This window comes from Gadus chalcogrammus, chromosome 20, assembly GCF_026213295.1.
Source record: "Gadus chalcogrammus isolate NIFS_2021 chromosome 20, NIFS_Gcha_1.0, whole genome shotgun sequence".
Taxonomy (NCBI): Eukaryota; Metazoa; Chordata; class Actinopteri; order Gadiformes; family Gadidae; genus Gadus; species Gadus chalcogrammus.
In genome coordinates, this window is record NC_079431.1 from 1,606,310 (window position 1) to 1,619,868 (window position 13,559).

General features: G+C 49.1%; 1 protein-coding gene across 1 annotated transcript; it reads right to left on the reverse strand.

Annotated features, from left to right (window-relative positions):
* Positions 1-305: 305 nt before the first annotated feature.
* LOC130373689 (endothelin receptor type B-like) lies at positions 306-6,916 on the reverse strand. The gene is made up of 7 exons (XM_056580312.1): positions 5,043-6,916; positions 4,483-4,595; positions 4,056-4,260; positions 3,627-3,767; positions 1,529-1,662; positions 1,326-1,434; positions 306-476 (listed from the first exon to the last, which is right to left on the reverse strand). Exons 1-7 carry the CDS (start codon positions 5,448-5,450, stop codon positions 306-308), a joined length of 1,281 nt encoding a protein of 426 aa, XP_056436287.1. The 5' UTR covers positions 5,451-6,916.
* Positions 6,917-13,559: the final 6,643 nt, after the last annotated feature.

Consider the following 13,559-nt stretch of genomic DNA (forward strand, 5'->3'; position numbering starts at 1 on the left):
ACCGGTAAACAGATCGCAGCTCGCCCCCGTCTATATATTATTAAGAGGGCTGATGACACCACCACAGGTGGAGCAGAGGGGGGAGGGGGGGGGGGGGGGGGGGATGTAGACCTCTCTCTGTGTTCCTCCACAGCGACGTTAGCTAACAAGTCGGTGGCTCAAAGAAGGACGAAGATAAATATATATACAAACGTGACGACGTGTCGTGTCCGGCCTGTGTGTTTGTGTACGGGCCGCTCCTTACATACGAGGTGTTTGGTTTTGAGCGTTCTGTTTAATGGGGCCGGGGGCGTGTCCCAGTGCCGTCATGGAGCCGGGGGGCGGGGCGGCGGCGCCTCAGGTGGGGGCGTGGCCAGGTGCTGCTGCAGAGCTTTGATGTTGCCGGGCTCCTCCTCCTGCCCCTTGGACTTGGTGACAGACTGCTGCTCCTCGTCGCTACCGGCTGTAGGAGACGGGCGCCAGCCGCACAGACACGCCTAGAGGAGCACACACACGTACGTGCGCACACACACACACACACACACATACGTAAGCGCGCACACACACACACACACACACACACACGTACGTGCACACAAACACACTCACACACATACACACGCACACACATGGGTACATGCACACAAACAAGAACGTGCACACACACACACACACACACCCACACGTACATGCACACACAGGCACACACACACACAAACATTTTGACAGAAGATCATAGCAACTTCTTTCGTCAGATGAGAGATCCAACGTTTAGCCCAGTCGACAGATCTGATCCTCCTTTATTGAATGATGATTCACACATCACGACTCTCTATTGAACACTGAACCACAGTCTGTGGCTGGATTCTGAATCAGGGGTGACTAAAGAGGGTCTGGTGTGCTGTGTGTGTCTCATCAACACCTCCCTCTCCGTTTCATCGAAGATGGGCTATTTTAGAGCTATCAACTATTCCGACGCGAAATTGAAAAACACCCGGGATGTCATCTCCTCAAACATCTCACTTATTTTTTTTTGTCATTCTCACCTTCTTCATTCTGGAGCCGTTGCATTGTGCAAAAATAGAACTAAGTCAGACCGTAACAAACACCCTATTTTTCAATCTTGAAACGGTATAGGACCATTCAATTGTTCTAATTATGAATTTGTTATTGCTAATTGAAACCAACTGGTACACAATGAATCACGACCCAGTCGCAGAATCCTGTTTTACTGGATGCAGCCTCAGAAACTCTGCTCTGAATTTGTTATGCTGTTGGAACGTCAGTGTGCATTGTTATTCATGCATGAATGAACTAATTTCAATGTCATTCAGAGGATGCTTTACCTTGAAGCATTTCTTGAATCTCTTGCTGACGATATACAGAGCGATGGGGTTGATGCAGGAGTTGAGCGAGGCCATGTTGAGGCCAAAGTAGTCCAGCACGAGGAAGACACTGGGGAGAAGGGGGGAGTCAAGATCTGGGGTAGATGTATAAAACGAATTAGATATACCATACCGATGAAGGAACGCTCCATTCCTCCCAGTACCTGAGAAGCTGGCATCTGTTGGGATCCTTCTGGTCGTAAATGGTCTGTTTGAGGATTCTGCTGAGGTAAAGCGGGAACCAGCACACAGCGAAAACCATGACCAGGCTGAACACCGTCTTGGTCACCTCGCGCCTCTGGATGAACGGAACACCAAGACACGTTTAACAGGACTAACCTTAAACTAAACACCATGGCACGTTTAACAGGACTAACCTTAAACTAAACACCACGACACGTTTAACAGGACTAACCTTAAACTAAACACCATGGCACGTTTAACAGGACTAACCTTAAACTAAACACCACGACACGTTTAACAGGATTAACCTTAAACTAAACACCACGACACGTTTAACAGGACTAACCTTAAACTAAACACCACGACACGTTTAACAGGAATAACCTTAAACTAAACACCATGGTACGTTTAACAGGACTAACCTTAAACTAAACACCACGACACGTTTAACAGGAATAACCTTAAACTAAACACCATGGTACGTTTAACAGGACTAACCTTAAACTAAACACCACGACACGTTTAACAGGACTAACCTTAAACTAAACACCACGACACGTTTAACAGGAATAACCTTAAACTAAACACCACGACACGTTTAACAGGAATAACCTTAAACTAAACACCAAGGCGCGTTTAACAGGAATAACCTTAAACTAAACACCACGACACGTTTAACAGGAATAACCTTAAACTAAACACCACGACACGTTTAACAGGAATAACCTTAAACTAAACACCAAGGCGCGTTTAACAGGATTCTACTTAAACGAAACACCACGACACGTTTAACAGGAATAAATTTAAACTAAACACCAGGACACGTTTAGCAGGAATAAATCCACAGGCTATATAAGGGACTGATTTTGGTTTGTTGAATCCAGTTGTACATTGTGAACGTTTGTACCTTTTCAAGTAACACGATAAAAATAACAAGACATTTTGTGTATAGCATTTCAAAACATTCATGGCAATTTTACAGCAGGTATAAAATCGTATGAATTTTGAAAAGGCAGCATGGACATATTTTTTTATAAAATAGCTAAAATTGGGACGGATAAAAACAAGACAATTTGGAAACATGAGGAAGGCTTCAAACGTTAGAAGCAAGTCTGAAGACTTTGAAGAATTTGAGGGGAGACTGACGGAGGAGAGTGAGGTGGAGGAGGTAGTGGTGGAGGAGGGTGGGGTGGGGGAGGGTAAGGTGAGGTGAAGGGGGGAGAGGTGGAGGAGGGAGAGGTGGAGGAGGGAGAGGTGGAGGAGGGTGGGGTGGGGGAGGGTAAGGTTAGGTGAAGGGGGGAGAGGTGGAGGAGGGAGAGGTGGAGGAGGGAGAGGTGGAGGAGGGTGGGGTGGGGGAGGGTAAGGTTAGGTGAAGGAGGGAGAGGTGGAGGAGGGAGAGGTGGAGGAGGGTGAGTTGGAGGGGAGTGAGGTGGAGGGAGGTGAGGAGGAGGAGAGTGAGGTGGAGCAGAGTGAGGTGGAGGAGGGTGAGGAGGGTGAGGAGGAGGAGGAGGAGGAGGAGGAGGGTGAGGAGGGTGAGGAGGAGGAGGGTGAGGAGGAGGAGGGTGAGGAGGAGGAGGGGTGAGGAGGGTGAGGAGGAGGAGGGTGAGGAGGAGGAGGGTGAGGAGGGTGAGGAGGGTGAGGAGGGTGAGGTGGAGCAGAGTGAGGTGGAGGAGGGTGAGGAGGAGGAGGGTGAGGAGGGTGAGGAGGGTGAGGGTGAGGAGGAGGAGGGTGAGGAGGAGGAGGGTGAGGAGGGTGAGGAGGAGGAGGGTGAGGTGGAGGAGGGTGAGGAGGGTGAGGAGGGTGAGGAGGGTGAGGAGGAGGAGGGTGAGGTGGAGGAGGAGGAGGGTGAGGAGGGTGAGGAGGGTGAGGAGGGTGAGGAGGAGGAGGGTGAGGTGGAGGGTGAGGAGGGTGAGGTGGAGGAGGCTGAAGAGGAGGAGGGTGAGGTGGAGTCCCGAGGGGGTTCAGTAGAGCGCTCCAGAGGGGGGTATGTGGGGGGGGGGGGGTGGTGGTGCACGACGGGGCTCAGAGACTGGTTGGGTAGGAAGGGGCCAGGCTTCGGGTGGAGCCCGCGGGCCCTACCTGCTTGTGGTGGGTGTTGAGGCTGTTCTCAGAGGTCCTGCGCAGCCTCCTGCACATCAGAGTGTAGAAGACCGCCGTCCAGAGCAACGGCATGCAGAAGTAGAAGCCGAACAGCCACCAGTCCTTCACCAGCTTATAGAACTGCGGAGAACAAAGAACAGCTCCAGGGTGATTTGGTATTCATGCTGCGTATCTTTCAATCTCCATCATGTGTTTGTGTCAACATTTGTACGATAATGACAGGGGGAATGTGTACACAAAATTATATAGCACGCTTTTCGAGATCATGTTGAGCAAAATCACTAAAGTATTCATTAATTCTAATAACAGAACGAGCAAACAATAACAGTCGACATCAAAAGAGCCGTGTTCATAACAAGTCAATCTGGGCTCTCTCACAGTGAATGCATCACATCAGCCCCCCTTTACCTGCATGAAGTGTGTTGTCTGGACAGGATGGAGCAGACATATCCTCAGATGCTTCCCTTTATAGTCCATTGTTATCAGGTCAAAGCCCAGGCCTTCGGGCACTGCCAGCGCGATGGAAACAACCCATATCAGAGCTATCTCTACCGCCGTCCACGTCGAGACTCCGACGCCTTTGACTCGATTCCAGGATGCGACCGCTCGATATCTGCACAAATCAATACGGGGGAATGAAAGGCTTCAGGGAATTATCTCCAGCCCATCAAAACATTCCCAGATTAAACAACAATTCAGACCGCGCCGCGCGAAAAACAAACGCATCCACTTGACGCGTCGCAGACGGAGGCCGCCAGATGACATTAGCGCTAAAGAGCACAAAGCATTACCGCCATCGATCGACACCCCCCCTCCCCGCGCGGTACGGTCGTACCTGTCGACACTCAGCGCGCACAGACTCAGCACGGTGACGCCCACGGAGGTCTTCTGGATGAAGGGCACCAGCTTGCAGACCACGGCGCCGAGCGGCCAGTCCTCCGCCATCAGCTGTGTGGGGGGGGGGGGAATCAGGGAGTCAAGACGGGTGGACGCTATCGCAGGAGCCCTTAATCACAGGTTCAGCGCCTGGAAGGCATCACAGGCTTAACCGCGTTATCCCCCCCGCTCATCCTGACCGGAGCCCTGGCAAGGAGCAGGGAAATCTCCTCTTGAATCTAAAAAGGGATGAAACGTGGAGGAGGAACACAGGAGACGGATCGGGGTGTCATGTGGGCAGAGCGGGCACACGGATGATGGCGGCACAAAAACAAAGCGGTGACAGGCGATATCCCCAAACACTGCAATTAGCGCACGTCAAGAAGCGAGTGACATTTAGGGGCCGTGGAATGGATGGAAAAACAGCAGGGAGACGCGGAGGGGAGGAGAGGAGAGCTGGCCGGGTCATTCCGCTCCCGGGTTGTAATTGCAGCCCTCGCCGGCGGCCCGCTGACTCACCCGGTACGCGTTGATTGGTACGTCGATCACGATGTGTATGAGGTCCCCGGCGGCCAGGCTGGCGATGAGCACGTTGGGCCCGCTGCGCATGCCGCGGTCGGCGTGGATGATCCGCAGCAGCGCCGCGTTGCCCACAGTCCCCGTGACGAACACCAGCAGGGACACCAGCGTGTTCACCGACTTGAAGGTGTCCCTGATGCCCGTCGCCTGCAGGCACATGGGGAGTGCCGGTGGAGGCCTGGCTCCGTCCGGTGGGGGGGTCCCGGGCGTGTGGTTGGAGCGCAGACCCTCCACTAACCCGGGTCCCGCGGAGCGTTCTTCGGACAGCTGCTGGGCGTCCGTCTCGCCGTGGACCAGGACGTCCGTCGGGCGTTGGAGGCACAGGACCACCAGGAGAACGAGCCACATCTTGAGCGATGAACGGGGTCTTACCGCGTGATTGGTGGTGTGCTGAGAGTGAAGGACAAAGTACACATATAATCGATTAAGAGTAATTAGTCTCCCGCTCTATCGATATCACACTAAGGAAGTTATGTGTAATTACACAACAAACCCCTCAATTATGTTACTTACCCTCCAGAAGTACCAAACTAAAACAATGTCTCTTTAGTCTCCTGCAAAATGAGTTAAGTGCTGGGAAGCACATGCCTTTGTAGGCCTCTTCCAAACCATGCCCTTTAGGGGCGGGGGAGATGAGGAATTTATAGAGCGAGGCTATCACTGTCAGAGCCAGTCATCAATCTGTCGGCATCATTACACTCTTTAATGCATCAGCCCGTAGCAGACATGCTGCGGTGGCCTATTGTCTGCTGTTTCTGTTTTCCTATTCCTTCTGGATCCGGGCACAGACTCAACAAGCGTGTTTCAGCAAAGCCCAAATGCCACTCATCTCCCTCGGAGCTGATTTAGTAACCCGTACACGTATTATTACTTTCATGTGAAGGTGATTTAATGCAGCGCAATATAAGCAACGTAGTATACCTGTCCGAAAAGTACCATCAAATACCCTGCGTGCAATGTTATCCCCACAAGCATGTATGCGCTGACAACAGCTCACACATTCGTTCACACATTGTGTGTGTATACTGTTAGAAAGTGTTATGATTCCTGTTCAAAACTGTGAGCTTTAAACTTCAACAAAACACAAGAACATTATCTACTTAGCAGAAAACGTTCTCAGGTGTAAACAGCTCTGAATGGCCCTCTTGGGTCCTCCCTGCTTTTAAAATGAGTCAGTCCTCGTCAAACGCGACAGAGCCGGCGTCTGGGTCCTGGGAGAGTGATAGCGAAGGTGACACTACCCCACCGCCACAGATAAACGACAGGCAGCCCAGCCCAGATCCTGCAGGAACAGAAGTCAGAGGAATGTTTAAAACCATTGTAATTTCTCTTTGAATGCCAACGTGTGTGTACCGCAGGCGGTGAACGACATTGGGAGGAGCGGGGTCTATCCGAGGCGACGCAAGACAGAGACGTGTTTCGACTAACCTAGATCGGGGTGAAAGAAAAAACATGTTTTTCTGTTCAATTGTGTTGAGCTACTTGCGCGTTGATTAATGAATTTAGTGGTGAATAAAAAGTACATGAATAAACAAACACACTTAATGAGTCCCTATACTGCACAGTCAATACCAGCGATACAACTAATTTGGCATTTGCAGCCAACTGCGTACTATGCCTACTAAATCAGGAAACTGATACTTTGAGCATAATAGCACGCCAACATAGCATTATCAAAATCACATGTTGGATTTACTTTATTCCTCCCCAACATCTTTCTGTTTAGTTAGGGCGTTTAGCCGACGCTTTTACCCGAAGCCACTTACAGAACGTACACGTGTCAGAAGGAAGAGAACCAACAATACATCTCTGTCGGTACAGTGAGTTAGACTGGGTGTTGTGGTAAATAATGACTCCCCCCCCCCCCCCCCCCCCCCCCCCGCGCCAGCCCGGGAGGGGGCGGAGGACGAGGCAGACAGCCGTGGAGGAAGCTGCGGCAGGCGCTCTGGTCACTCCTTCACCCTCTCCCCTCATTATTTACGGGACATCTGTCAGACTCTTAATTAACGCACTCCGGCGGTTCAGACGGCGACGCAGACGAGGGTCCGTTTGGAGGAGGACGGGGTTGGACTGCAGAAAGCCTCCGAGGTGAACACAACATGTGCCATGCCGCCGTGTTGAGAAAATGCTCTTCACCCAAAGATTTACGCCTAATTAAATGAATTGAATAATAATTGTGTGAGAGGGCAGATGCTTTTGCAAAGGCCAGTTATAAAAAAAAATGGAGAGGACGGCTACAGGCCGACTCTGCCATATTGAGAGATCTCAAGGGAGCTGTAATGAGTAACTAAAATCCTAAAAGCTAATGGAAACATTGTTTTGCGATGTCTTAGATTAGAAACGTGTTGGCAGTTTAAAACCCAACAACGTCTTCTCATTATAATGAATCATTTAGCGATTAATTACTAAACAGTGACAAAAAAAACATGACTCCCAACAGAGTAAGTCACATTCAAATTCTCCTATGCTCCGAAAATGGTGGCGCTCATTTAAGTGTAACTTTGCGTTATTTTAAATGCACATGCCTACAGGGCTTTGATATAACTGTGAGGGGTATTTTCATCAGGCAACAGTCATGATGGAGGCATAATGCATCAGCCATCGAAGGGTAACATTTCTGCTTCAGACTTTTTGGTCCATGTAGGTTTTTTAGAGTCAAAAACTGGAACAAAGCTCTTGTTCAGTGTGACTGCTGTCATCAGTTTAGAAAGCCCTTCATAAGCTCTGACCTTTAGAGGAACATTACAGACGTGGACTTGGTGAATGTGGCTATTACTTTTTCAGTGAAATTTTTTATTTTATTTTTTGTTTGTCTGTCACATCATAAAATCTTATGTGTACCAATAATATATTTGGAAGCAGACATTGAGAAGAAATTATGATTATTCTTTATTTTGTATTAACTGTCATGGTGAGACAAATGCTTATTAGTGTTGTCTGAAAACAACAGAGCTTCTGTTACAGGAGATCAGAAAAGCGTCTGCAAACAGTTGGAGAGATGGACAGAAACGCAGCGTTTAGAGTGCGACAGAGCGTAGGGGCGGAGGTGTAATTGCTGTGCATTATTTGCCTTTAATTACGCCTTCCCATCAACAACAACAAAGGATTGTAGTTGCTATTGAACGTTTGTACTAATAACTAAACATATGCAGTGGTTTGTGCTCTATGGTAAAGTTTTCGGCACCATATAGATGGCATTTGGAGTCAGAGTCGAGACAACAAAGTCGAGTTACAGCCAAAATGCAATCAATGTCCAATTCAGCTGAGGTTCAATTCCAGAGGCGAACAACGCAGGTATACACCCAATCAGGGCCGGGAAATCAATCCTAATTTGCAATTTGAGGAAGTTTGAAGAGTAAGTGCCCTAAACAAAACGTAACAGCCTCTCGTTTCTTCAATCAAAAGTTCCTTCGTTTCGGCTTGTCTTCAGAACTCCTGCCTTGCCGTTCAGGCTGTCGGGTAAGACGTAACGCGGTGAAACAGGACCTCCCCCTCCCTCGGAAAGCGTGTCAGAGATAGCTCTGGCAGGTTTCAACCGGAGAGGTGGAAGACAGCACCTGGTACGCTTTAAAGATATTCATATAAACAACGTCCACTGCCAACTTGTTTCCTCTCGTTTGGTTAAAAAAATAAATAGTGGGTGCGATGGGAGATGACATTGTTTCACCTTGGCAACCAGAGAGGACCACTTTGATCCATGCTCGCCCGCCCCTCCTTTGATCCACACACGGTCACGGCGTGATAGACTGTCCACTTTGTTTTTATAGGGTCGGTTTAGCTCAGCAGGTAGGGCGAGTGTTGCCTTGAAACCAGAAGGTTGCTAGTTCGAGTGTCGAGGTGTCCCTGAGCAAGACACCTCACCCTAACTGCTCCTGACGAGCTGGCTGTCGCCCTGTGTGGCTGACACCGCCATCGGTGTATGAACTGCGAGTTGCTTGAGATAAAAGCGTCTGCTCCATGCCCTACATGGTAAAATGTAAATGTTCTCTCAGGCTCTAAAGCTTGTTCTATGGCGGCAAAGATCGCTCCTTTTTGTGCTACAGCCTCAATCGAGTTTTGGACAATTTCTACCATAATTCTCTGCAGTCTGGTCGTTTTTATGTGGTCGTATCGTAGCATGACGACAACATTAGATGGAGGAGAAGTATAACCCAGATGGAGAATGTTTTTTACTCCTAGACCGAGCGAGAAGTGTTTGGTCTCCGCTGAAGCAAATCAGTGAATACATTCCAACCTGGGTCACCGGTTTAATGAGCGTGAGAACATGCGGTCCTCGGATAACAGTTTGCAGCACGTTAATGATCGGTAATAGATAAGTTCCCCCTCTGGAGACGCAGACATCACGATAATCTCCCCGGCAGAAACGGGCGACTTATTTTCTCTTTGACGACGGGGACGACGAGCCTGGCATGAAAGACGTTTCCCGCCGACAAAGGCCAACGTACATCGGCAGAGTCTCGGCGGACTGATCCGGTAATTGGGCCGCCGTTTATCTAAATACCGTTATTACCGTTCCCCGGAACGGAGAAAAAGATTAACCAAATGTTAAGAGGATGAATCGATTTAGTACCAAAGTGTGGCAAGTGTTCAAAGAGATTTGAGCAATAATCGTCCCCGAAATTTAAATATACACAATGCAATCGTTGACATTGAATCGAGGCAAAAAAAAAGAAAGTGAACTCAGGCCTAGCTAGCGCTAAGCTACCCGTGGCGTCCCCAGGGTGAACGGGCCGGGGTCCCGGCGGCACACCCTGCCGCCGCCAGATACGACGCCCTGCCGAGGCATTGGCCTCGGTTCAGCAGCGAGGCCCGCTCCCATCATCACCCCCCAACCCGGTGCCCGTGAGGCTCGGCGTTCGATTCCGAACATTCACAAAGAGTGTGATGTTCAACCCCGCATTCAGGATCTCCATCTCTTGATGTTGGGGTAAAAGCGGGGTATTATTATTACTATTAATAATAAATTAACAGTGTTTATTTAATAATTAATCTGTTTGGTGTTAATGGTTTGTGTTCCAGTGGATTTATCACTCGTTCCAGTTAAACGGTTTGAGCTACCAGGAGCGTCTGCATATCAAACCCAGATGAAACCGCCTCGTTCTGACGGTGACACCATGACGTTATGCTGCTGCCGCCGTCGCCTTATTACCTTTTAATCCAGGCAGCGCGTGCGTCCGGAGAGAGCAGGAGCAGGAGGAGGCAGGAGGAGGAGGAGGCGTTGGCTCCAGATGTTCAGCAGAGATAGCTCCGAGAGGAGAGCGAGCAGCTCCACGCCGCGCTCGGCCCCGATGAAGACCGGCGGGTCGCACCGCGACGCAAATCCACACCACCGAGGAGCCGGGCTGTCCGGCCCTCAGTGAGGAGGAGGAGGAGGAGCAGGAGTAGGAGGGGGAGGAAGAGGAGGAGGGGGAGGAGGAGCAGGAGGAGGTGGAGGAGGAGGAGGAGCAGGAGGAGGAGGAGCAGGAGGAGGAGGAGGAGGAGCAGGAGGAGGAGTAGGATGAGGAGGAAGAGGAGGTGCAGGAGGAGGAGGAGGAGGAGCAGGAGGAGGAGAGGGGAGGAGGAGCAGGAGGAGGAGGAGGAGGGGGAGGAGGAGCAGGAGGAGGAGGAGGAGGAACAGGAGTAGGAGGAGGAGCAGGAGGAGGAGGAGGAGGAGCAGGAGGGGGAGGAGGTGCTCCGAACGAGATCCAGTAGGCTCAGCGCAAGACGACTTAACAGTGAAAGATTTCACCGTCTCATCAAGCATTAGCTGGGCTCTTTCAATAGGATAACAAATGTTATATCGTTAGCCTCATAGCAAAATTGCCTTAATCTTATTTCTGAAAAATTATGCATTTTTGATGCTAAATACAAGATGAACCTTAAAATATGGCTACGGCAATTATGCTATGAGGCTAACGATGTAGTAAAAATATATTAATCAATTTTATTATGAAAGGTTATGAAAAGAGGTTAGATCCAAGATTTGTTAAGAGAGAGAGAGACAGGAAAGAGCGGAATAGAGCAAGATTTAAAAATCGAAATCTTCCTTCCAACACCTTTGAGAAAATCTGCCTATTTAGTTTCCAATTCTAACAGAAGCAGGCTTCCTTCTGAAGGTTCTCAGAAGGGGGGGAGAGCCCCACCCCCCCGGTCAGCCATTTATGAACTCACTCGCGCCTTTCAGAGTCCAAGGTCCAACATGCATGGAGCTCCTTCTCTGATGTGCTCTGCTATTATTCTCCATTTTACAGTGGCCTTATGAAAAATAAATCCATAATATACTGCCATTCAATAAACAGGCTGAGGAGAGCATAATTCAGCCTGGAGCTCTATTGGAAATTCCAGCAGAATCAATAGTTTGACTTCCACTCTTCTAATGTAGTTTCAGCAAAAGGGTGAGAAATGCTCTCTTCGTTTCAATTGGTTGAGGATATATATAGACATATATCTTATATATTTTTTGCTAACATTTCCCGGCGCAAGTGCAACGCTTCTGACATTCCTACGCCCAATGTTTTGTTGCATTGGTACAGATGAAAATATCCTTTGTGCCGCTTGCAGCTGAACTGCTCATTCACTTCAGTGCTGAGCAGTTGCTAGGGTACAGCAGCGCACGTACATATCGCGCTCCTCTATTAATTACCTCCAGAGGATTCTGTGTTTGAATCAACCCGTCTGGCACAGTCAACACATCTGCTTTACTGTGCAACAACATCACGAAAGACACACACGCACACACACACACACACCTCTTCCTATCCACATTACCTCATGTGGCCTGCCTTGTGTTCACCCGGTGAGTCAAGGTTTCCCACACTGAACACACACCTGGTTGTTGGAGCAAAATCATTCTGTGCAGACGAAAGCGCTGTCGATGATGATGATGATGATGATGATGGCAGTGCAGCCAGCAGAGGTATAGGGAGAGCTTTGATTACACATATGAATGCAGCCGGCCCCACGCCCCTCCACCGTCAATGTTTTCCACCCCAAGTGATGTAAAGTAGTGTGTCTGGGAGTCGAGGGGAGAAGCTGCCCACACGTCATCTTTGATCACCTCCTCGGGGTGGGGGGTGGGGGGGGGATACATGATTCAAGTTCCAGGCCCTGAATTTGATTTGCTCAAGCTATTGTAAAAAAAAACCTCTTTAAACACACATCTGAGACTGCATGAGAATTCAGTTTTAGTATCATTGCGCCTTCAACCTCAAAGTATGCTAGCCTGTGTTGCTTGGCAACCCATTCGCTGTCTTGAGGAACTATATACCCGGGCGGACTAGTGATGATTTGTTTTCAATATATAATCGCACTTGAGGTTGCTGCTGTGTGTTTATGTGGTGAAATATTACTGGCTAGTCTCCGGTAACCGTTTAACTAACCGATTCATAACAGCACCAGTTCACTCGAGGCCTCGGTTCTCAGCGAATTCAAAACGGCGAGGGGAAGTCCTAAAACCTCCTCCAAATCACGATAATCCCCGGCCTCTCGCGGCTCGTTGAGAGACGAGAGGATTGATTTTATGACAGACAGGTGTTCCGCTGAAGGTTGGTGGGTGGAGAGGAGGACGGAGCTCTCCAAACGACCCTCGAGTGTTTTAGAACGGCAGAGAGATCTAAGTAGACGAGGTCACGCTGCCGGATAAAAAGGCTGTTCACTTGTTTAAACTTCTTTCATGCCGGTGTTAACTCGCGGCGAGGCATTGAGCCTCCCCTCCATTCAGCACCAGCGCCCTTACTGGTGCCACGCATAAAGGAGAGAATGGATCAGGATGTATTTACTGCGCCTCAAAGTCTTAAATAGGAACACCTGGAATTGCTCAGGCTAATGGCGAGCACCTCTTTTTCTAAATCGGTTCAAGCCCGGAGGGGCTTCTCTATTTACCGACTGCGATTATCAAAGGAGACGTCTCCAGAACGTATAGATATCGGGGCATCATTTGATGTAACCAGAGGGTGAGACACACACAGCAAACCCACAGGATGGTTTTCCAATTTAAATGGCTTCCTGTCTCCCCTTCCCCAAAATTGGATAATCATATTCCTCCGAAGGAAATTGCTGCAACCTTTAGAGAAATATGGGTCCCGCGACTATTGTGTTTATACGATAACGGCCGCTGACATCCAGTCTTCAAACCCAAAAAATTAAATGATAATAATAGGTTATATACACCATCTGCATCCCCGGGAAGCTGTTAAGTGTTTTTAAAAGCCATTATCCTGATGCTAAAGTAATTTTGAATTAGTGTTCCAATGGATGGCGTCCATTATCATAATGACAGTTTTATTTTTCTGGAAAATGTTATGGCACTGTATGCTGAAATATGGAGTTTCAGAGTGTTGACTTATTCATGAGGCATAAGTTACCTCAAAGAGAATTAAATAAAATATGAAACTCTTTGTCTCCCCCCCCTCTCTCCCTCCCTCCTCCCCCTTGTCCCCAAGAGGCCCTCTAAAAACATGAAGCCTGAGTGCGAGCCTT